Here is a 25,015-nt window from a genome sequence, read left to right on the forward strand (position 1 = left end):
TTGTAGGGAACTGTGTACCACTGTCATTCCCGGCAGATGTGTGAGAAATTCAATCTTCGTTGCCACTTAATTGGACAATAAGGGAGGTGTTAACCTAAGTTAACCCATGTCACAGTGCCCTTGACTTGTCAGTTGCTTGTGGTGGATGAATTAGTAGACACACTTCTGAAAAAGTGGTTGAAATCTTCCAATTCTGAATGTCAGTAGAAGACCAACTAACAGTAAGAGATTTTCCCTGTGACAGTGTTTCCCCCGAATGGAATGTTCGTTAACAACATTGGATTTTATGTACTGTATCTAGATGTTTTATTGTGTATGTATTTTGGTAATACTTTCAGTTTCTGTCATGACACAAAGCACATGCATATACTGTACAAGCACATACAAACACATTCGAAAACACTAGTTCTATCAATAATTTAATCCCAGTTGCCGACAAACTTCACTTTACATTTACAGTTACAGAGCAATAAAAAACATCAATATTAACAAAAACTATAATCAAGTCAAACATAAAATGACAACATTTGGCAAGTGCGAGCATAAACATTTTCTGTTGTTTCTTCTCGTAGAACAAACACTTTTTTTCTTTTCACTAAATTCTCATTTTGGCTTAAATGCCATGTCTTTCAGCCAACTCCCCAAATCACACCTCAAGAGTAAAATAATAATGGCAGTGTTTCAGTCCTTCTGCAAATGGCCGATACTAAACGTTTCCATTCCAGATTGTCCGAGATTTCCTGAAAATGTCCCAGCTATTATAATCACTTTGTCATATAAAATCCTATGGCATGAAAAAGTGTTTTCTAAGACTATTCCCCTCCCTTTCCCCTGGGATGAACAAGTGGTGTTTGGGATTCAGCAGAGCAGTACATTACTTTTTGGTACAGTGTTCTGGTAAAGTCTAAACTGACAAAGGTCTATTATATAACATGACTCATAACATGGCTTCTTTCTTTTTCCACACAATGTCTTTATGTATGTTTAATGTTGCTAGTTTTTGGGATTGAAGGCCAAATGTCTTTCAGGCGGTTTCTGACTTAAAAATATGCCATTTAGCAGACGCTTTTATCCAAAGCGACTTACAGTCATGTGTGCATACATTCTACGTATGGGTGGTCCCGGGGATCGAACCCACTACCCTGGCGTTACAAGCGCCATGCTCTACCAACTGAGCTACAGAAGGACCTAAACAGAACTCTTTACTCCTTTTTATGCACTTAAATATAAGGATTACACCTTTTTGTTTCATGGGATCCAGACCTACACATTTAGCCCAAAATGTTTTACCTTCAAACTTGTGTAATAAGGCCCAATACTAAAATGATAGTACCAATAGTACCAAAACCCTCCTGACGTGACTTCGTGGGATCTTAGAAAGTCTGTAAAAATGTCTTGAGCTGTAGTGTTTCCTCCACTGATATCCTGTCGTGGTAGAAGCTGAGTCCAGTAAGGAGCTCTACGTCTCGGACCCGGGAAGCGTGGAACTCGGCCCACTTCTGAACCCACTGGAAGTCTGAGCCATTCTGAGGTAGACAGGGAGAGGAGGGCTTATTCACTGTAATAATATTCATAGATTATAAGCATCTTTGCAAACATTCCCTCTCGAACTAGGTCAAATACACATATACTTTCAAATACCTTAACATAATTGAGGTGCACATGATTAAGTTCGGAATATGCACTTCTGGGACTATTTCATTGGTTGCATTGTACAGGACAAACTAAATCAAGTGGTATTTAAAAGTATTTTAAATTTGCAACTGCTGTGAAATGGCTAGCTAGTTAGCGGTGCGCACTAGTAGCATTTCAATCGATGAGTCATTCGCTCAGACCGTGAAGTAGTCATTTCCCTTGCTCTGCAACGACCGCTGCTTTTTTAGCGCTATAGGTAACGATGCTTCATGAGAGGCAGTTGTCAATGTGTTCAGAGGGTCCCTGGTTCAAGCCCAGATTGGGGTCGACGAGAGAGATGGAAGCAACACTGTTAAACATACAGCCTCTATTTGACCCGGTTCTAATCACATTAGATTTTCTCAAAAGGATTCCAGGTGACCCTATAGGAAACAATAAGAGGACAGCTAGACAGACGGCCGATGTGACTCACAGCACAGGTCTCAGTGTGGTCAGGTCTATGGGGGAGGATGAAGGATGTGGTCTCCAGACGACCCTGGCAGTCAGCAGGGGAGAAGGACGAGTTCCCACAGCTGGTCAGGATCACATAGAAGTGAGTGGGGATGGGAGCCTCGTGTCTGCAGGATAGAGAGAGATACAATTAGAGAGGCGAATAGGCCATGGTAAATACTGTGTTATAGCATTGTATCCCCTGCTAAACGAGTTAAATGTCAATCTGAAATAAATACATGTAATAGATTACAACTGCACATTTTTTTTAAAAACACACCCACAAAGAAACTCATTGTTGATGACCACTTACAGTGTGATAACTTTGGGAGCATCAAAGTGTCCATCGTAGTGCTGGTCAAAGATAGGTCCACTGACAACATTGACCCCATTCAGCTGCTGGGAATATTTCACCAGGAGGACATCATGGAAGTACAGCCAAACATCTGAAAATATATTATCGTGTTTGTTTAGGCATGGATTTTACAACCCATATCTGACTAAGTAACTCAGTCATGTATCCAGGGCCTGTATTCACAAAACGTCTTAGAGTAGGAGTGCTGATCTAGAATATGTTTTCCCTTTTAGATCATAATGAATGTGAAGAAATGGACAGGGGGAACAGCACTCCAACTCTGAGACACTACAGGTTAGCATTTTCATTGTTCTGGAGGCAGCTCTGTAGAGTGGTCACCAGAGCCACAAAGTCATAAAATCTATCCTCACTGCTAACCCTAATCTTAAATTAAGACCAAAAATCACATGTTTGTTTTCATTCATTTTTACAATAGCCAATTTTGGGGAAATCGCTCAGTTTTGCCTCCAGACAAAATACTTTTTACAATAAAAGTTCATCTGCATACAATCCCAGATCTGTGTCGACTTCCACCATCTGCCACCAGAGCGCAGTGTCTGTAAAGTTATCAACAGAATGCCTCTTCTTGGAGGCCAATTTATGGGGGAAATAAAGGTAATCACATATCATACTTCATAAACCACCTTTAATGATGGATTTGATTTCTCGGTGTCCACGGGCATCAATAACACTCAACACAACCTCCAACACTCTCACTTTGATCACTATGGAATCCTGAGGGTGGCATCATATTAAACAATCCTAACCACTATGTGATTCAAACTCTACGCCTACGCCCCAAATGGCACACGATCCCCTGCATGGTGCACTACTTTTGACCAGAGCCCTATGGAAGTAGTGTACTATAAAATAGAATAGTGCCATTTAGAACGCAGCCTGTGGTAATCTCAATTTCACGTCAACCAGAAGCACACACTTTTCCCTCTATTAAGCAACACATTGGCGGTTTATGATTAATTCTCCACAAGTTGTTACAGGAATGTAACGTCACAACAACTCAGGCACTCACGTCGGCATTACATGCCAAGCACAGGATACAAAAAGGAGTGGGATTTTGAACACAACCATCTGCCTTACCTTTACAATAGCATAGCAAGAACGTCCTGTTGTCGAGCCAGCTACACAGCATGGTAATTGAAGAATACAACACTAAAGAAAGATAGTTGAGGGAATGGGCTGGGTTTTTATCGTGACCCCTATCTGGTAAATAGTGTTGAAGCACCCTACTGCACTACTGTCCTCTAAACACAATGCAACAGAGATCCTATGTCTACTGAATCAATGGCTCACTATGACCACGGTCAGATTACAATCTGAATTCACTGGGAAGCGTTTACGTAGAGACCAATCTGAGAACTCAATTGGGCTAGAAATAAGCCTCAAACACTGATCCTAAATATACGGCTTGTTGGTAAGATTTAAAAAAGGTACAATTTGCCTTATTTTAGTGCCCCCAAAACGTAATACTTCCAGGTCAACTGTAATATGAATACCATTGTAAAGCACAATTTCTCCCCTTTCCAGCAAAATCTATGACGAGACATTCATGCTGCTCGTCTCTGCATGATTGAATGGAGGCAATGAGCCTCAGGTCTTTTTAAAAACAAGCAAAACTTTCCGTGTCACGAGAAATCTACTGCGTGATACGGAAAGGGGCGATAAACTGTGTGGGGGGAAACAGCTTTTTTCACCCGATCTGTCCAATTTATCACCTCTAAAATGTAAATAAAACACTATAAAGAGTTTATATAATGTGTCAATCCATACATATTTGAAGGTTTGTATCAAATTTGAAATTGGGTTTTTAGGGCGGCACTAAAGTTATCTTCAGAAGTAAACAGTGGCTGTCACTTCTTTTGAGAGTCATGATGGCTTGCAGTGATGATGCAAAAAATGAATGCATTCAGTTCAGTGGAGGCTCCCCAGAGGAGGAAGGGGAGGATCATCCTCCTCAATGAAATTTAATTTAAAAAAAAAATAGTGAAACATTAAAAAAAAGTGATCCTTTTTAGATAAAACTATAGTAAATATATTAAAACGACCCTGGGTTTATAAGCGTGGAAATCTACTCTGCCGCATGAGCATGCTTTTGCGGCACAGGCGATAGCGCGCCGGACCTCGGGCTCGAAGGTCGAGGGTTCGAGACCGGCTCCTTGCGGTTTCATTACAATATTCATAGGTCACCAAATAATTGGTTAAAATACACTGTTTTGCAATGAAGGTCTACAGTAACTTCAACAGCACTGTCTGGGCTATCAACATAGTGTAGCCGGAGGACAGCTTGCTTCCATCCTCCTCGGGCTGTTGATTTCAATACAAAAACTAGGAGGCTGGCAGACATGCATGGTAATTATGACCACTTTCGGGAGATGTCCTCCAACCAATCAAAGCTTTTGCAGTATGAACTGACATGTCCATCCAATCAGATGTAGGATCAAATAATTAACCTATTGTATTGGGATTGTGCCACAGAGCATCATGGGGGTTCTATGTGTTAAGAACTCCTTTCATTATCTGGGATCAGTTTCAGTTTCATGAAGAAGGATGAAAAGGTGAGGGCGTTCAATACCAACTGGTATCAATACCAACTGGTATCAAGTGTATAGCTGGTTAACAGAGAGCCTATCATCAAGTTGCCTGTATTGCACGTTAAGATTCTTTACAAATAATAGCTTCCATCCATTTAAAAAAAAGTTAGATTAAAGAGAGAGGTTGACGCAGGATTTTTTCCCCGCGTGCGCTCAAGTAGGCGTTTGCACTTTCCTCCGGTATTTATTTTGAAGATGATGACACATAATCCTTCCGGACAGACACAAGCAAAAAACTCATGACAAATGTTGCAGCAGCCTAGGCTATACCTAAACATTAGAAATCTGACATGCTGTATGGGATGAAAACGAGACAACTTTTCCTTGTGATCAACTGTAGACTACTAATAAGAGCAGCTGCATACAGCCTATGCGCCCAGTCCGTCTGGTCAGGGTAACTAATTGGTCATTTATAGTTAATTTGTGTGTCAGGAAAAAATGTGAATGTGATCAAATGTTGATAATATTCCAAATTGGGTTGGCTAGGCTGCCTATACGATTTTAAGCCAAAATTAATCAATCAACATAATTGTGACGACAGATGTGTGTAAATGTTTTATAAGGCCTACAGTTGCATAAAACTAAATGCGTGCTCTTCAACCGATCGCTTCCTGCACCTACCCGCCTGTCCAACATCACTACTCTGGACGGCTCTGACTTAGAATACGTGGACAACTACAAATACTTAGGTGTCTGGTTAGACTGTAAACTCTCCTTCCAGACCCATATCAAACAACAGTTAAATCTAGAATTGGCTTCCTATTTCGCAACAAAGCATCCTTCACTCATGCTGCCAAACATACCCTTGTAAAACTGACCATCCTACCAATCCTCGACTTTGGCGATGTCATTCACAAAATAGCCTCCAATACCCTACTCAACAAATTGGATGCAGTCTATCACAGTGCAATCCGTTTTGTCACCAAAGCCCCATATACTACCCACCATTGCGACCTGTACGCTCTCGTTGGCTGGCCCTCGCTTCATACTCGTCGCCAAACCCACTGGCTCCATGTCATCTACAAGACCCTGCTAGGTAAAGTCCCCCCTTATCTCAGCTCGCTGGTCACCATAGCATCTCCCACCTGTAGCACACGCTCCAGCAGGTACATCTCTCTAGTCACCCCCAAAACCAATTCTTTCTTTGGCCGCCTCTCCTTCCAGTTCTCTGCTGCCAATGACTGGAACGAACTACAAAAATCTCTGAAACTGGAAACACTTATCTCCCTCAACAGCTTTAAGCACCAACTGTCAGAGCAGCTCACAGATTACTGCACCTGTACATAGCCCACCTATAATTTAGCCCAATCAACTACCTCTTTCCCAACTGTATTTTATTTATTTATTTATTTTGCACCTTTGCACCCCATTATTTTTATTTCTACTTTGCACATTCTTCCATTGCAAAACGACCATTCCAGTGTTTTACTTGCTATATTGTATTTACTTTGCCACCATGGCCTTTTTTGCCTTTACCTCCCTTCTCACCTCATTTGCTCAAATTGTATATAGACTTGTTTATACTGTATTATTGACTGTATGTTTGTTTTACTCCATGTGTAACTCTGTGTCGTTGTATCTGTCGAACTGCTTTGCTTTATCTTGGCCAGGTCGCAATTGTAAATGAGAACTTGTTCTCAATTTGCCTACCTGGTTAAATAAAGGTGAAATAAAAAATAAAAATAAATAGGCCAGAATGATGCAAACATGCAAAACGCAAGCTCAGCCCTGTGAGTTCTATTGTCTATCAGTTGTTGTCTCTGTGTCTGGGTAGAGGAAATCCCCCTCCTGATCTAGTCTAAATATAATCTATAAGAACAAATATAAGGTAGCTGCAGTTTGAATGGGTTCATCCCCCCTGTGCCAGGAGTTTTTCAGGATTTTCTGATGTGTTTTCTTGCTTGATCATGTGATATGCAATTATATAGATATGGTTAAAGTGACTATGCATATATGATGAACAGAGAGTAGCGTAAGAGGGGTTGGCGGAACACAATGCAGATAGCCCGGTTAGCCAATGTGCATGGGCTCTGGTTGGTCGGCCCAATTGAGCTAGTATGTACATGAATGTATAGTTAAAGTGACTATGCATATATGATAAACAGAGAGTAGCAGCAGCACAAAAAATAGAGGGGTTGGGGGGAGGCACACAATGCAAATAGTCCGGGTAGCCATTTGATTACCTGTTCAGGAGTCTTATGGCTTGGGGGTAAAAACTGTTGAGAAGCCTTTTTTGTCCTAGACTTGGCACTCCGGTACCGCTTGCCATGCGGTAGTAGAGAGAACAGTCTATGACTGGGGTGGCTGGGGTCTTAGACAATTTTTAGAGCCTTCCTCTGACACCGCCTGGTGTAGAGGTCCTGAATGGCAGGCAGCTTAGCCTCAGTGATGCACTGGGCCATACGCACTACCCTCTGCAGTGCCTTGCGGTCAGAGGCCGAGCAATTGCCATACCAGGCAGTGACTTCCGGCGTATACATACTTCCGGCGCCGACAGAGATGGCCGCCTCACTTCGCATTCCTAGGAAACTATGCAGTTTTTTTTAACGTGTTATTTCTTACATCGGTACCCCAGGTCATCTTAGGTTTCATTACATACAGTCGGGAAGAACTACTGAATATAAGAGCAACATCAACTCACCATCAGTACGACCAGGAATATGACTTTTCCGAAGCGGATCCTGTGTTCTGCCTTTCACCCAGGACAACGGAATGGGACCCAGCCTACGACCCAAAACAAAGACGTCGTAAAAGAGGGAAACGAAGCCGTCTTCTGGTCAGGCTCCGGAGACGGGCACATCGCGCACCACTCCCTAGCATACTTCTCGCCAATGTCCAGTCTCTTGACAACAAGGTTGATGAAATCCGGGCAAGGGTAGCATTCCAGAGGGACATTAGAGACCGTAACGTTCTTTGCTTCATGGAAACATGGCTCACTTGAGAGATGCTAACGGAATCGGTTCAGCCAGCTGGTTTCTTCACGCATCGCGCCGATAGAAACAAACATCTTTCTGATAAGAAGAGGGGCGGGGGCGTATGCCTTATGGTTAACGAGACGTGGTGTGGTCACAACAACATACAGGAACTCAAGTCCTTCTGTTCACCGGATTTAGAATTCCTCACAATCAAATGTCGACCGCATTATCTACCAAGGGAATTCTCTTCGATTATAATCACAGCCGTATATATTCCCCCCCAAGCAGACACATCGATGGCTCTGAACAAACTTTATTTGACTCTTTGCAAACTGGAAACCACATATCCTGAGGCTGTATTCATTGTAGCTGGGGATTTTAACAAGGCTAATCTGAAAACAAGACTCCCTAAATTGTATCAGCATATCGATTGGCAACCAGGGCTGGTAAAACCTTGGATCATTGCTATTCTAACATCCGCGACGCATATAAGGCCCTCCCCCGCCCTCCTTTCAGAAAAGCTGACCGCGACTCCATTTTGTTGCTCCCTGCCTACAGACAGAAGCTAAAACAAGAAGCTCCCGTGCTCAGGTCTGTTCAACGCTGGTCCAACCAATCTGATTCCACGCTCCAAGACTGCTTCCATCAAGTGGACTGGGATATGTTCCGCACTGCGTCCAACAACAACATTGATGAATACGCTGATTCGGTGAGCGAGTTCATTAGAACGTGCATTGAAGATGTCGTTCCCATAGCAATGATTAAAACATTCCCAAACCAGAAACCGTGGAAGCATTCGTTTGAAACTGAAAGCGCAAACCATTGCAAGGTGACCAGAAACATGACCGAATACAAACAGTGTAGCTATTCCCTCCGCAAGGCAAACAAACAAGCTAAGCGTCAGTATAGAGACAAAGTAGAGTCGCAATTCAACGGCTCACACACAAGAGGTATGTGGCAGGGTCTACAGTCAATCACAGATTACAAAAAGAAAACCAGCCCCGTTACGGACCAGGATGTCTTGCTCCCAGGCAGACTAAATAACTTTTTTGCCCGCTTTGAGGACAATACAGTGCCACTGACACGGCCCGCAACCAAAACATGCACTCTCCTTCACTGCAGCCGACGTGAGTAAAACATTTAAACGTGTTAACCCTCGCAAGGCTGCAGGCCCAGACGGCATCCCCAGCCGCGCCCTCAGAGCATGCGCAGACCAGCTGGCTGGTGTGTTTATGGACATATTCAATCAATATGTGCAACTAGGTACTAGACTTCCTGACTGGTCACCCCCAGGTGGTGAGGGTAGGTAACAACATCTCCACCCCGCTGATCCTCAACACTGGGGCCCCACAAGGGTACGTTCTGAGCCCTCTCCTGTACTCCCTGTTCACCCACGACTGCGTGGCCATGCACGCCTCCAACTCAATCATCAAGTTTGCGGACGACACTACAGTGGTAGGCTTGATTACCAACAACGACGAGACGGCCTACAGACATTTACATTTACATTTAAGTCATTTAGCAGACGCTCTTATCGAGAGCGACTTACAAATTGGTGCATTCACCTTATGACATCCAGTGGAACAGCCACTTTACAATAGTGCATCTAAATCTTTTAAGGGGGGGTGAGAAGGATTACTTTATCCTATCCGAGGTATTCCTTAAAGAGGTGGGGTTTCAGGTGTCTCCAGAGGAGGCGAGGGCCCTCGGTGTGGTGTCAGGAAAATAACCTCACACTCAACGTCAACAAAACAAAAGGAGATGATTGTGGACTTCAGGAAACAGCAGAGGAAGCACCCCCCTATCCACATCGACTGAACAGGTACTCTATATCATCGACTGCATCCTTATGTAATACATGTATCACTAGCCACTTTAACTATGCCACTTTGTTTACTTTGTCTACATACTCATCTCATATTGTAACGGTTTTGACTTGAGGTTATTATTTATAGGGGTGCCAGGTAGGTTGTGCATACCAGAGAAAACATTGGTTTCTCCTTTTAGTTTGGGTGGGAATGAGTCCCATCTGGTCCGTCAAGTCTACACCAATACAAAGGACTTATGTAAAAGTCAGGATGGAAATAAACTTTTCATAAACCCTTAAAAACATTGGAAAGAACTTCAAAACAACTATATGCTGTTGCGTGGGTTGTATTAGCAACAACAATGATTACACACACACATAATAATGTCACAATGAGTTCTGGTTCCTCCAGAAATGTCCTGTACCTCGGGCCTAAAAAGAGTCCAGCCCTGTAAAGGAGTTCAGTGAACTCAAGTGACTTTTGTCACGCAATGTTTGTCCCTTCATTCCGTGTAGCGTAAACCCAGTATTAAACATACAATCAATATAACAATTACTTTACCACAGAACTTTAAAGCGGATCAACTCTTAATTAAGTCCTCAACTACAACTAACTACATAAATCACAGTATACATCACATCCAAACAAATGAAATACCGTATACAAAAAGGTGGTAGTCAGTCGGTCAGTCAGACAATCCAATCCGCCAATAGATCTCCAGCGGAGAAAGGCCACGAAGAACGGAGAGGTGTAGTCCAGGGACGCAAAGAGTGGATCCGATCCTGGGTAAACTATCTTAAGCTACAAAACACACGTTTAACGGCAACAAAACAAACGGAATAGAGAAGCTTCGGAACTGAGGGTTGAACACATCCTCATGCACGTCTCCATCACAACCCCCCTTTCGCGCAGCTGATGCTGGCTATTTAATTGGGAATTAAAGGGAAAGCGCCCTATTGGAAGGAGCTGCACTGAGACGGTTCAGAAAAATTCAGGGCCGTCACAATATGTATATACTGTACTCGATACCATCTACTGTATGCTGCCCTGTACCATCACTCATTCGTATATCCTTATGTACATATTCTTTATCCCCTTACACTATGTATAAGACAGTAGTTTTGGAATTGTTAGTTAGATTACTTGTTGGTTATCACTGAAATATCGGAACTAGAAGCACAAGCATTTCGCTACACTCGCATTAACATCTGCTAACCATGTGTATGTGACAAATAAAATTTGATTTGATCGATGGGACAGTAGTGGAGAGGGTAGTAAGTTTTAAGTTCCTCGGCGTAGACATCACAGAGAAAATGAATTGGTCCACCCACCCAGACAGCATCGTGAAGAAGGCACAGCAGCGCCTCTTCAACTCAGGAGGCTGAAGAAATTTGGCTTGTCGCCAAAAGCACTGAAACTTCTACAGATGCACAATCGAGAGCATCCTGTCAGGCTGTATCACCGCCTGGTACAGCAACTGCTCCGCCCACAACCGTAAGGCTCTCCAGAGGGTAGTGATGTCTGCACAACGCATCACCGGGGGCAAACTACCTGCCCTCCAGGACACCTACACCACCCGATGTCACAGGAAGGCCATAAAGATCATCAAGGACAACAACCACCGAGCCACTGCCTGTTCAACGGTCCTCTCTATGTTTTTATTTTTACTGGTCAAGGCACAACTGAGCGAAAAAAACAACTTTTGGTTGTTCTCAATCTCTGACACTAGCACCTCTATTTCAGTCTCTAAAAAGGTATTTTTCTGGTTGCGCCATTGTATTTCATGGTATGGCATTGTATATTCCCCAGGGGCTTTCAAGGGAAGATTTTGACCATATATGGCTAATTAGAGGCATTTTGAAATGCAAATAGCCGAGGTCTTGCATGAGCACTGAGACCAATTGGTATTTCTCAATCTCCTAATGGTGTGCGTAAAAACGGTGTGTACCAACATTCCAAATTCTATTCATAAGTAGTATTTTAGAATAGTTTCTATGCAATATTGATAAATGAGGCCTCAAGTACGTGTGCCGACGATATTCACTGATCATGGCCTGAAGCCGAAATGTTTGTGTTTTGTTTTCACCTTTCATTATGCACTAGGATTTTTTTTAGGCACCATGATGTTTTAATAAACATCTTTATTTTGCATTCAAGTCTCAGTTTTGGATTTATTGCTGTTTTCAACAGCGTGAAGGTCACCATCTGTTCCATTGGTTTTCCCTCCATAAATGTCAGAAAGTAACAAATGTGGAGAGCACAGGAGAAAACAGACAACTTCTATAACACCCCGAATCACATCATTGCAGTTTACTTCCCAAAACAGGTGGTTAGGATGCATGCACAGCAGAGGATACTGGTGGTAGGAGCTATAAAAAGGACAGGCTAACAGTAATGGCATGAATAGAAAAGTACCAAACACATCAAACACGTTTGACTCCGTCCCATCATTCCATTCCAGCCATTACAATGAGCCCATCCTCCTGCAGCTCCTCCCACCATCCTCCACTGATGCACAGGATAAGGAGTGGATTTCACTTAGACTCAAAGAGCCGATTTAAAAAGCAGACAGAAAGCCTTCAGTGAAAAAGACGTGCCTTCACAGCACACAGAGGAACAAAACCCAGAGAGATCAGAGATTGTTATATTGTAATTACTTCGCCACCATGGCTTATTTATTTCCTTAACTTACCTCATCTGCACTCACTGTATATAGACTTTTTGTTTTCTTTTGTTCTACTGTATTATTGACTGTATGTTTTGTTTATTCCATGTGTAACTCTTGTGTTGTTGTACGTGTCGAATTGCCACGCTTTATCTTGGCCAGGTCGCAGTTGCAAATGAGAACTTGTTCTCAACTAGCCTACCTGGTTAAATAAAGGTGAAATAAAAAAATAAAATGAAATTAAAGCAGCAAGATCAACATTCTACCACACCAAAATCCTCCCCAAAAAGAAGAGGGAGATCCCAGCCACATGGTACCATAAAATTAAATCCCTGACCAGCACTAAAAAGACCATGTTCAACCCAGACAACCATTCTGTCATTGCCAATGCTATAAATGACAAGTCTTCATCGGTCACCACATCATTACCACCACTAAACCAGTCAGACCTACCTGCATTCTTGCCAGCTATGCCACTCCCTACTGTTGAACAATAGGAAATGTACAGGAGACTACTCTCCGTTCCAACCAGAAAAGCCCCAGGTCCAGATTCATCAGGAAATTTGTAGTTGAAATATCCATCCCCCCTGACAGTCACCTTCAATAGCGGACCCCCTGTCAAAAAGTAATCTACTGAGCCTTGACCAGCTGCGGTCCCTCTCACTCACTCCTCTTCTGGTAAAAATGTGTGAAGGTTTTGTTGATGAATGGGCAACACAGGATACCCAAAATAAACATCTCCAACCAACAGTTTGGATGCCTCGAGGGATGCTGAACCACCCAGTGCCTTGTAAGCATTGCAGACTAGCTGTACAGAACAGCACACACCAGAGGCACTTCCAGCACATGGATCCTGACAGACGAAAACAAGGTCTTTGATCTTGTGGATCACACCATTGCAAGTATCTGACAGACCAGAGATCATGCCATGGATTTGTAACTTCCATTCCGTCCGTAGCCAAGTGACAAAATACCATGAGACTCTATCCTGGGCCCAATAACTCTCCTATGGCCTCCCCCAGGGCACAACAATTGGTCCAAATGTATTCGTGGCTCACGTCAATGGTGCATCAGATGATATGCTATCCAACTCCTGGGCCTTTTGTGGATGACCTGAACCTCATCGAATCAAGACACATACAGTTGAAGTCGGGCGTTAACATACACTTAGGTTGGAGCCATTCAAACTTGTTTTTCAACCACTCCATACATTTCTTGTTAACAAACTTTAGTGTTGGCGAGTCTGTAAGGACATCTACTTTGTGCATGACAAGTAATTTTTCCAACAATTGTTTACAGACAGATTATTTCACTTAAAGTTCACTGTATCACAATTCCAGTTGGTCAGAAGTTTACATGCACTAATTTGACTGTGCCATTAAACAGCTTGGAAAATTCCAGAAAATGATGTCATGGCTTTAGAAGCTTCTGATAGGCTAATTGATATAATTTCAGTCAATTGGAGGTGTACCTGTGGATGTATTTCGAGGGCTACCTTCAAACTCAGTGCCTCTTTTCTTGACATCATGGGAAAATCAAAAGAAATCAGCCAAGACCTCAGAAAGAAAACTGTAGACCTCCACAAGGGTTCATCCTTGGGAGCAATTTCCAAACGCGTGAAGGTACGACGTTTAGCTGTACAAACAATAGTACGCAAGTATAAACACCATGGGAACACGGAGCCGTCATACCGCTCAGGAAGGAGACGAGTTCTGCCTCCTAATGATGAACGTACATTGGTGCGAAAAGTGCAAATCAATCCCAGAACAACAGCAAAGGACCTTGTGAAGATGCTGGAGGAAACATACAAAAGTATCTATATCCACAGTAAAAACGAGTCCTACAGTGGGGCAAAAAAAGTATTTAGTCAGCCACCAATTGTGCAAGTTCTCCCTCTTATAAAGACGAGAGAGGCCTGTAATTTTCATCATAGGTACACTTCAACTATGACAGACAAAATGAGAAAAAAAAAATCACATTGTAGGATTTTTAATGAATTTATTTGCAAATTATGGTGGAAAATAAGTATTTGGTCACCTACAAACAAGCAAGATTTCTGGCTCTCACAGACCTGTAACTTCTTCTTTAAGAGGCTCCTCTGTCCTCCACCTGTATTAATGGCACCTGTTTGAACTTGTTATCAGTATAAAAGACACCTGCCCACAACCTCAAACAGTCACACTCCAAACTCCACTATGGCCAAGACCAAAGAGCTGTCAAAGGACATCAGAAACACAATTGTAGACCTGCACCAGGCTGGTAAAACTGAATCTGCAATAGGTAAGCAGCTTGGTTTGAAGAAATCAACTGTGGGAGCAATTATTAGGAAATGGAAGACATACAAGACCACTGATAATCTCCCTCAATCTGGGGCTCCACGCAAGATCTCACCCCGTGGGGTCAAAATGATCACAAGAACGGTGAGCAAAAATCCCAGAACCACACGGGGGGACCTAGTGAATGACCTGCAGAGAGCTGGGACCAAAGTAACGAAGCTTACCATCAGTAAGACACTACGCCGCCAGGGACTCAAATCCTGCAGTGCCAGACGTGTCCCCCTGCTTAAGCCAGTACATGTCCAGGCCCGTCTGAAGTTTGCTAGAGAGCATTTGGATGATCCAGAAGAAGATTGGGAGAATGTCATATGGTCAGATGAAACCAAAATATAACTTTTTGGTAAAACCTCAATTCGTCGTGTTTGGAGGACAAAGAATGCTGAGTTGCATCCAAAGAACACCATACCTACTGTGAAGCATGGGGGTGGAAACATCATGCTTTGGGGCTGTTTTTCTGCAAAGGGACCAGGACGACTGATCCGTGTAATGGAATGAATGGGGCCATGTATCGTGAGATTTTGAGTGAAAACCTTCTTCCATCAGCAAGGGCATTGAAGATGAAACGTGGCTGGGTCTTTCAGCATGACAATGATCCCAAACACACAGCCCGGGCAACGAAGGAGTGGTTTCGTAAGAAGCATTTCAAGGTCCTGGAGTGGCCTAGCCAGTCTCCAGATTTCAACCCCATAGAAAATCTTTGGAGGGAGTTGAAAGTCCGTGTTGCCCAGCAACAGCCACTAAACATCACTGCTCTAGAGGAGATCTGCATGGAGGAATGGGCCAAAATTCCAGCAACAGTGTGTGAAAACCTTGTGAAGACTTACAGAAAACATTTGACCTCTGTCATTGCCAACAAAGGGTATGTAACAGAGTATTGAGAAACTTTTGTTATTGACCAAATACTTATTTTCCACCATAATTTGACTAATAATGTGATTTTCTGGATTTTTTTTCTCTCATTTTGTCTGTCATAGTTGAAGTGTACATATGATGTAAATTACAGGCCTCTCTCATCTTTTTAAGTGGGAGAAATTGCACAATTGGTGGCTGACTAAATACTTTTTTGCCCAACTGTATATTCTGACTCTGCTTGCACTGGAACACAAGAGAAGTGACACAATTTCCCTACTTAATATTGCCTGCTAACATGCATTTCTTTTAACTAAATATGCAGGTTCAAAAATATATACTTTTGTATTGATTTTAAGAAAGGCATTGATGTTTATGGTTAGGTACATTGGTGCAACGACAGTGCTTTTTTCGGGAATGCGCTTCTTAATTCATCACTCATTTGGCGAAGGAGGCTGTGATTCGATGATAAATTAACAGGCACCGCATTGATTATTTGCAATGCAGGACAAGCTCGTTAAACTAGTAATATCATCAACCATGTGTAGTTAATCTCTAGTTATGTTAAGATTCATTGTTTTTTACAAGATACGTTTAATGCTAGCTAGAAACTTGGCTCCTTGCTGCACTCGCGTAACAGGTGGTCAGCCTGCCACGCAGTCTCCACGTGGAGTGCAATGTAATCGGCCATAATCGGCATCCAGAAATGCAGATTACCGATTGTTATGAAAACTTGAAAATCGGCCCAAATTAAATCGGCCATGCCGATTAATCGGTCAACCTCTAATACATACATCATGCAAAGAGACACTGTCCCGATGGCTAGTCCTAAACCCCTTCTGTGGAAAGTTATTTCCTGAAGCTTCATCTCCATAAGAAAACAAAAATACCCTATTGAGTGTTTGAGCTATTGCATAGCACTGGATACTTTTCTGTCTCTTTGCCAGCTAGCCTGACCTGCTCACCTTTAAAGGCAGGATACATGGGCACCATGTTGCTGGTAAGTAATGACTCTGCCTCTGTTCCATTGGCACCCAGATCTGCATATAGAAACATTAACATAAAATCTCTAACTTAAATAAACGCAGACACTTTAAAAACTTCAATTGATTTTAATTATCAACTGGTCTTTCAAATTTTTATGAGACATTCCTGATCAAGCATTGGCAGCTGCTGCACAGCTGGCTACGCATGTACACTAATGTGGTATTTAGCAAAGGGTGTGAGGGAGGTGATAGGTGATAGGGCTCTAACAAACAAAAAACGTCCTTATGTACTTACTGGGTGGATGCAGCAGGCCGTAGGACAGGGCAGGGTTATCCCTGTATCTGACACAGTTCTGACTAGAGAGCGGTGCCACACGGACATCTGTACGGACACATGCCTCTTCTACTGGACTCAGTGGCTGGACATTGTTCTGATAGGAGAGACAGGGAGAGAGAGAGAGAGAGACATAGAAAGAGGTTGTGTTAGAGACACTATTTCTGCTTAATGATTCCAGTTCTTGAGATCATGTACAAGTTGTGTGGAGTTTGTTTCTTTCGTCACCACCTTTTTGCCCTATACAAGGTGTCGAAAGTATTCCACAGGGATTCTGGCCCATGTTGACTCCAATGCTTCTCCCAGTTGTGTCATGTTGGCTAGATGTCCTTTGGGTTGTGGACCATTCTTGATACACATTGGAAACTGTTGAGCGTGAAAAACCCAGTAGCGTTGCAGTTCTTGACACAAACCAGTGCGCCTGGCACCTAATACCATACCCATTTTAAAAAAGGTACTTAAATATTTTGTCTTGCCCATTCACCATCTGAATGGCACAGATACAAAATCCATGTCTAATGCCAAAATAAATCCTAAGGAATAAGGTTTTGAAGTGTCTGTCCTATATCTTCCATCCGTTTGTCTACCTTCAGAAGAGTCCCGTGACATTTGTGGGGGTTGTGTAGCAAAACGGAGAACACCATCGTGTTCGTGAGAGTCTCCCGTTTCCATAGAGTAGTCTTAACAGTTTGTAGATATTTCGGACGCTACAGACGTTTTCTTGAAAAGACTGATTTTCAGGATGTCTCATGGTCTAATAAACACTGCTGTAGCTTGGCTATCTTCCACCACAGATGTGGAAGGCCGACATTGGCAGATGCAGTGGATTGAGACGTAGTCCATGCAAAAATCTCTCTAGCTTATACTGATGGAGATTTTTTTTATTATGCTACTTATGGTGTGTCAGACTTAAGGATTCATGTTTTATATACTCAGTGTATGGTAGTGCTTTTCTGCTTGCTTAGTTAATTAATAAAAGCACAAAAAAAACATACATAATGTAGTTGTTTCCTTCCTTTTAGACAGATAGTAAATGGAATGAAAGGAGGATGTTGCGAAAGCCTGAGATAGTTAAAGAAAAATATATACTATAGAGAGACGTCCTCTCTCTATTAAAATCAGCTCTCAGTACTGATTTATGGTGAGGTTCTCACCACATAATGAGTAACACAAGATGCTGTGAAAGTCAGCACGAGTGGAGAAGATCTACAGCCAGCTTAGCAGGGTCTGGGCGGCAGCTCTGCCCTTCACACAGCTTTACAACCTCTTTCATGTCCTAGCCAAAACACTAACAAGAGAGCAGCAAATACAGCCAATGCATCTCCAACACGACACGCTATCTTATCTTTAGACATAAAAGAAAGTGTAATGGTTCAGAGATGGTTCAGAACGAACGCTCGCATGATGGGAAACATTTGTTAAGATTCTGAAGACTGAGCTAATGCCTTGGGTTTAGTTTAGCGGGCTAACACACACCATGGTATGAACACCGGTCGCTTACACAAGAAGAAAACGACTCACCAGTGGGTTAATTGTGTAGGCGACCCATAACGGCATGAGAATATCTTTGCTGTAACCGTTGACGTAGTCGGCGTGGTGAAGCACGCAGTAGTCTGCATTCTCCTGGAGAACTCGAGGGATTCCATACGGTAGGTGAAGAGCCTTGGCTCCGGAATCTGAGGGAGGGGGAGGGCTCGATTAAAAATGAAATCTATTAGAAAATAGATCCATGATTACGCTATTAAAAATAGACAAGTGTGTACTCACTGGAATTAGCCTTGATGAGTTGCCTGTTCATAGTCTTCTCCTGAAACAGGCATTTTCAGCATGTTAGTGGGTCTCCTGTATTTCAATTAGTCAACTTATGTCCTTCTAATGAGTGCTGCTGGGTTATCAATCATACAAAGTGAGGATAAGTATGATTAATACTGAGGATTTGGAGCATTAACTTCTTTGGGACTCAGGGACAGTATTGAGTAGCTTGGATGAATAAGGTGCCCAGAGTAAACTGCCTGCTACTCAGGCCCAAAAGCTAGAATATGCATATAATTATTCGATTTGGATAGAAAACACTCTGAAGTTTCTAAAACTGTTTGAATGATGTCTGTGAGTATAACATAACTCATATGGCAGGCCAAAACTTGAGAAAAAAATCCAACCAGGAAGTGGGAAATCTGAGGTTTGTAGGTTTTCAAGTCTTTGCCTATCCAATATACAGTGTCTATGGGGTCATATTGCACTTCCTAAGGCGTCCACTAGATGTCAACAGTCTTTAGAACCTTATTTCAGGCTTCTACTGTGAAGGAAGAGCGAAGAAGAGCTGTTTGAACCAGGTGTCTGGCAGAATGCCATGAGCTGAGTCATGCGCATGGCCGTGAGAGTTAGCTGCGTTCCTTTTCATTTCTAAAGACAAAGGAATTGTCCGGTTGAAAAATTATTGAAGATTTATGATAAGAACATCCTAAAGATTGATTCTATACATCGTTTGACATGTTTCTACGAACTGTAATATAACCTTTTTGACTTTGTCTGAACTAAGCGATCACGCATTGAGCATTTGGATTACTGGGCTAAACGCGCAAACAAAAAGGAGGTATTTAGACAAATGATGGACTTCATTGAACAAAACAAACATGTATTGTGGAACTGGGATTCCTGGGTGTGCATTCCATATGAAGATCATCAAAGGTAAGTGAATATTTATAACGCTATTTCTGACTTTTGTGACACCTCTCCTTTGGAAAATGGCTGTGTTTTTCTGTGGCTAGGTGCTGACCTAACATAATCGCAAGGTGTGCTTTCGCCGTAAAGCTTTTTTGAAATCAGACACTGTGCCTGGATTAACGAGAAGTTTATCTTTAAAATGGTGTATAATACTTGTATATTTGAGGAATTTTAATTATGAGATTTCTGTTGTTTTGAATTTGGTGCCCATCAATTTCACTGGCTGTTGGCGAGGTGGACGCTAGCGTCCCACATAGCCCAGAGAAGTGAATGACAGGACAGACCCTCTGACCCCTTCCCATCCCTGCTCCATTAGGGAGGATGTGAGTTTGATTACCACCTCCGACTGTACTCCCTGGTCGTACCGCTGCTTTGGTGCGGGCGCTGCAGCTGCAGCCCAGATTGTCAGAGGGGGCAGGGCCACTCGCCTCACAGGTGGAGTCAGAGGAGAGCTCAGCTGGGTACACAGGGAGGTGGGGAGGATTCTTCAGCAGGTGGTTCAGACTCCCGTGGGTCCCGTTGTTAGGAGCAGGGGGAATGTCCAACAAATCTGACAGGCAGAGAGAAAGAGAAAAAAAGAGATTAGACTTGAAAAGGTATTTTCTCTAACTTAGTTAGCTAACTGTACATAACAGCTGTGTGTCTTGCAGACGGCAGGTGCAGTGTTGGGACTATGGACTCACACCTGCTGAACTAGTACATCCTCTTTGAAACTTATCACAATGTTGAGAAATAGAAAAGTGGACTCCAGTTCTGCATGAAAGTGGTTGAAATTACATCATAATGAGTGTAAAACCAGATTGGCTGCTGGAATGGTTTAACTTTAGAAAAGCAATCCTTTCTTAGCCTGGTTACCAGTATGTTTAGATATTGTTCCACTCCGTTGGCAAGAGAAGAAACAGACTGGCACCCAGGATAATCTTTTCTAGTTATGCAAGAGGACATTGCCCCCTGCGCCCATGTTAAACGGTCCATTGACTAACAAGCTTACCACACAGGAGGTTGTAGACTTCAATGTTTTCAAAAGGTGCAACGTTAGCCTTATATTTCAGCCCTGGTCCATAACCAATGAAAATGGTCTAAAAAAAATACAAAAACAAAATGAATGCACTTTCACAAGAATAATTGACACATGCTATTCATAACAGTGGAGTAAACATGTGTAATGTATATAGCAACAAAAAAAACAACACTGAAACCCAATTAACCTTTTGCATGTGCTACATTTTTATTTCCCCCTAAATAATTTGAGATAGCCATAAACAATGACTGGTAATGTTGCATAGTTTTACAAAAGGTCTGAAACTCAGCCTTCTGGATTAGAATTTTTTTTTTGTTGCTGAAGACACAAGCTCAAGTAAATAGTTCGAATGTTATGAAAATAAGATTTATTTCCTATTCAACAAAAGTGGGGCAATAGGGCTTGAATTGCCTTAGTCTTTCTAAATATAGTAAAAATCTAATTAAACAAGTAACTAAGATTTCACATTGCTTATAATAAATATGATCATACTTAGTGACAGTGCAATATTGGACTATTTAATGTAACTGACAGGGAATTTTCTCCTAAACATCCACTGAGGAGCGCAGAGACGCCATTGAAATGTGTTCAGACTTGTTACACCTTCAGCTTTATGCACAAAGTGACTTCATCTCTCGGTAACCAAGACAAAATGGTGGTCTTTCAATTCTATGTGAGAGCAAAATTGCAAGATTATGTTATAATACTGTAATTGCATCAAATGGTTGTTTTATGCAACATAATAAGGGGTGTTGCTAGAACACTCATGTCTGTGTGTTCTACTGAAAGTGAGCCTCTAGAAGATTTAACACTGACAGTGGATTTACGATTGATTGGTGATGAAGACTGCATTCCCTAGCATGATTAGTGTCTGTGTGCCTGACTGGAAGGTACCAGGGAGAGATGGCTCGGGGCCAGACCCATGTCTCTACACAATGAGGACAGCATTTACAGCAGATACTGTTTGCTGTGAATTATTAGTAACCTTGTGACCCATTCCATACATCTGTTGTTTGTCATGTAGACTGAAGGGGTGTGTCTTTGCTTATATCCTTCCTGTTATATCCTTCCTGTTTGGCCCTGTCCGGGGTGTCCTCGGATGGGGCCACAGTGTCTCCTGACCCCTCCTGTCTCAGCCTCCAGTATTTATGCTGCAGTAGTTTATGTGTCGGGGCTAGGGTCAGTTTGTTATATCTGGAGTACTTCTCCTGTCCTATTCGGTGTCCTGTGTGAATCTAAGTGTGCGTTCTCTAATTCTCTCCTTCTCTCTTTCTTTCTCTCTCTCGGAGGACCTGAGCCCTAGGACCATGCCCCAGGACTACCTGACATGATGACTCCTTGCTGTCCCCAGTCCACCTGGCCATGCTGCTGCTCCAGTTTCAACTGGCCTGGGCCCTAGGACCATGTCCCAGGACTACCTGACATGAGGACTCCTTGCTGTCCCCAGTCCACCTGGCCATGCTGCTGCTCCAGTTTCAACTGTTCTGCCTTACTATTATTCAACCATGCTGGTCATTTATGAACATTTGAACATCTTGGCCACGTTCTGTTATAATCTCCACCCGGCACAGCCAGAAGAGGACTGGCCACCCCACATATGCTCTCTCTAATTCTCTCTTTCTTTCTCTCTCTCGGAGGACCTGAGCCCTAGGACCGTGCCCCAGGACTACCTGACATGATGGCTCCTTGCTGTCCCCAGTCCACCTGACTGTGCTGCTGCTCCAGTTTCAACTGTTCTGCCTTATTATTATTCGACCATGCTGGTCATTTATGAACATTTGAACATCTTGGTCATGTTCTGTTATAATCTCTACCCGGCACAGCCAGAAGAGGACTGGCCACCCCACATAGCCCGGTTCCTCTCTAGGTTTCTTCCTAGGTTTTGGCCTTTCTAGGGAGTTTTTCCTAGCCACCGTGCTTTTACACCTGCATTGTTTGCTGTTTGGGGTTTTAGGCTGGGTTTCTGTACAGCACTTTGAGATATCAGCTGATGTACGAAGGGCTATATAAATAAATTTGATTTGATTTGATTTGATTTGCTATAAAAGGCCATGGTCTCTTTTGTCGTTGGGCTCTCAACGAATGAAGCAAAAACGTTTTTTTTTTTTAATGTTTGCACATGTATAAAAAAACATTTACTAAGTACTTTGTAGGAGCACATTTGGCAGTGATTACAGCCTTCAGTCTATACTAAATATATTTATAAGTCACCAAATAATTGATTAAAATATAGTAGACCATTGCAAAACAGTGTAACTTCAACAACACTGTCTGGGCTAGCACCATGGTTTAAACGGAGGAGAGCTAGCTTCCGTCCTTCTCTGGCTACATTGATTTCAATTCAAAACCCAGGAGGCTTGTAGGCCTCACCCCCTTCCATAGACATACATGGTAATTATAACCACTTCCGGAGGACGTCCTCCAACCAATCAAAGCTTTTGCAATATGAACTGACATATTTTCCATTCAATCATAGAATTAGGATCAGAGAACGAGCGAATGTGTTGGGATTGTGCCATAGAGCATTATGGGTTCTATGTGTTGAGAAGCTTGGTGACATTGCTGGACAGAGATTAAGAGTGAAGAGTGATAGTTGAGCATTTGTGTGTCCAGTTAGTGCAATTATTTAAATGTTTATTTGATTTAACCTTTATTTAAATAGGCAAGTCAGTTAAGAACAAATTCTAATTTACAAATGTGTCTTGCTAACTTCAGTAGCTAGCTGTACCCACCTTATAGCTATCAGCGCAAGTGTGCAGTTTTCTCCGCCAGAGTGGCCAATGCTGCTGAAAATGTTGCAGACTTTTTGTTAAAGAACCCTTTTCATTCTCTGGAGTGTACGGAAAAGGTGCAAATTAAAAGTGATCAGTTTCATGAAGAATGAAAGGGTGAGGGCATTCATTACCAACTGGTATCAAAAGTATATCTGGTTAACAGGGAGCCTTTCATCAAGCCGCCTGTATTGCTGGTCTTGCCTGCTTTTTTGGAAAGTCTGCGCCTTGGTCGAAAGGTGGGTACAGTGACCTGAAAGGTGGGTACAGTGACCTGAAAGGTGGGTACAGTGACCTGAAAGGTGGGTACAGTAACCTGAAGAACATCGATCGTTAAGCAAACGGCAGAACAAAAGGGAGCATATAAATGACCACATCCGATTCAAGCTGCATCGATTATGACGAAGGTCTGCGGGTTTGAACTGCGCAACACAAGAAAGTAAGAAGACGCAGCAATGTTTTGAAGCGGCTCATCAACGCCACTGTGTTTATAGGCATGCAAGAACTTGCTTTTAGAGGACACGACGAGGGAGAAAGTTCCGCCAACAAGGGCAATAACAATCAACTTGCAGAGGTAATTGCACGTTACGATGCCTTACTTGCTGAACATATTGAACTTTTGATTGTCTTTTCTGGGATGTCTAAAATAATTCCTAATGATTTGATAGCTACAATCGCGTCATCCATTAAAAGTTAGATTAAAGAGAGAGGTTGACACAGTGCATTTTTTCCCCGCGTGCACTGAAGTAGGCTTTCCACTTTCCTCCGGTATTTATTTTGCAAAGATAACACAATCCCTCCGGACAGACACAAGCAAAAACTCATGACAAAGGTTGCAGCAGCCTAGGCTATACCTAAACATTAGAAATCTGACATGCTGTATGGGATGAAAACGAGAATTTTTCCATCTGATCAACTGTAGACTACTAATAAGAGCAGCTGCATACAGCCTATGCGCCCAGTCCGTCTGGTCAGGGTAACTAATTGGTAATTCATAGTCCATTTGTGTGTCAGGAAAAAATGTGAATGTGATCAAATGTTGATTATATTCAAAATTGGGTTGGCTAGGCTGCCTATACGATTTTAAGCCTAAATTAATCAATCAACATAATTGTGACGACAGATGTGAGTAAATGTTTTAAGGCCTACAGTTGCATAGGCCAGAATGATACAAACATGCATAACGCAAGCTCAGCCCTGTGAGTTCTATTGTCTATCAGTTGTTGTCTATGTGTCTGGGTAGAGGAAATCCCCCTCCTGATCTAGTCTAAATATAATTTATAAGAACAAATATAAGGTAGCTGCAGTTTGAATGGGTTCATTGCTGATTAGGAAAAACCAGTCCCAACATAGCCCATATAAAACGTTTTACAACTGATTAATCACTGTCATACATTATAGGGTCCAGAGTTTTCCTAGTTATGTTAACATAAGGAAAAAACGAAGGAAAAAAACTCCAGGCCCCAGGGGGTAAAAATTTCCCCACCGCTCTGGGACCTATGGTGCCACCAGTCTGCT

The 25,015-nt window shown here is 42.5% G+C and overlaps 1 protein-coding gene across 3 annotated transcripts in view; it reads right to left on the reverse strand.

Annotated features, from left to right (window-relative positions):
* Positions 1-406: 406 nt before the first annotated feature.
* The window catches only part of LOC118386652 (ectonucleotide pyrophosphatase/phosphodiesterase family member 1-like), a 65,972-nt gene continuing 41,363 nt past the window's right edge, over positions 407-25,015 (reverse strand). For 2 of the 3 annotated variants that reach the window (XM_035774367.2, XM_035774369.2), the window contains exons 17-25: positions 20,697-20,784; positions 20,071-20,255; positions 18,749-18,788; positions 18,503-18,657; positions 16,943-17,078; positions 16,627-16,701; positions 2,438-2,570; positions 2,108-2,252; positions 407-1,526 (exon numbers count right to left, since the gene is read on the reverse strand). In XM_035774367.2, the coding sequence (XP_035630260.1) occupies positions 1,374-1,526; positions 2,108-2,252; positions 2,438-2,570; positions 16,627-16,701; positions 16,943-17,078; positions 18,503-18,657; positions 18,749-18,788; positions 20,071-20,255; positions 20,697-20,784 (1,110 nt within the window). In that variant the 3' untranslated portion in view covers positions 407-1,373. The remainder of the gene's footprint in view (positions 1,527-2,107; positions 2,253-2,437; positions 2,571-16,626; positions 16,702-16,942; positions 17,079-18,502; positions 18,658-18,748; positions 18,789-20,070; positions 20,256-20,696; positions 20,785-25,015) is intronic. The other variant, XM_035774368.2, reaches the window with a different exon arrangement.

This window comes from Oncorhynchus keta, chromosome 8, assembly GCF_023373465.1.
Source record: "Oncorhynchus keta strain PuntledgeMale-10-30-2019 chromosome 8, Oket_V2, whole genome shotgun sequence".
Taxonomy (NCBI): Eukaryota; Metazoa; Chordata; class Actinopteri; order Salmoniformes; family Salmonidae; genus Oncorhynchus; species Oncorhynchus keta.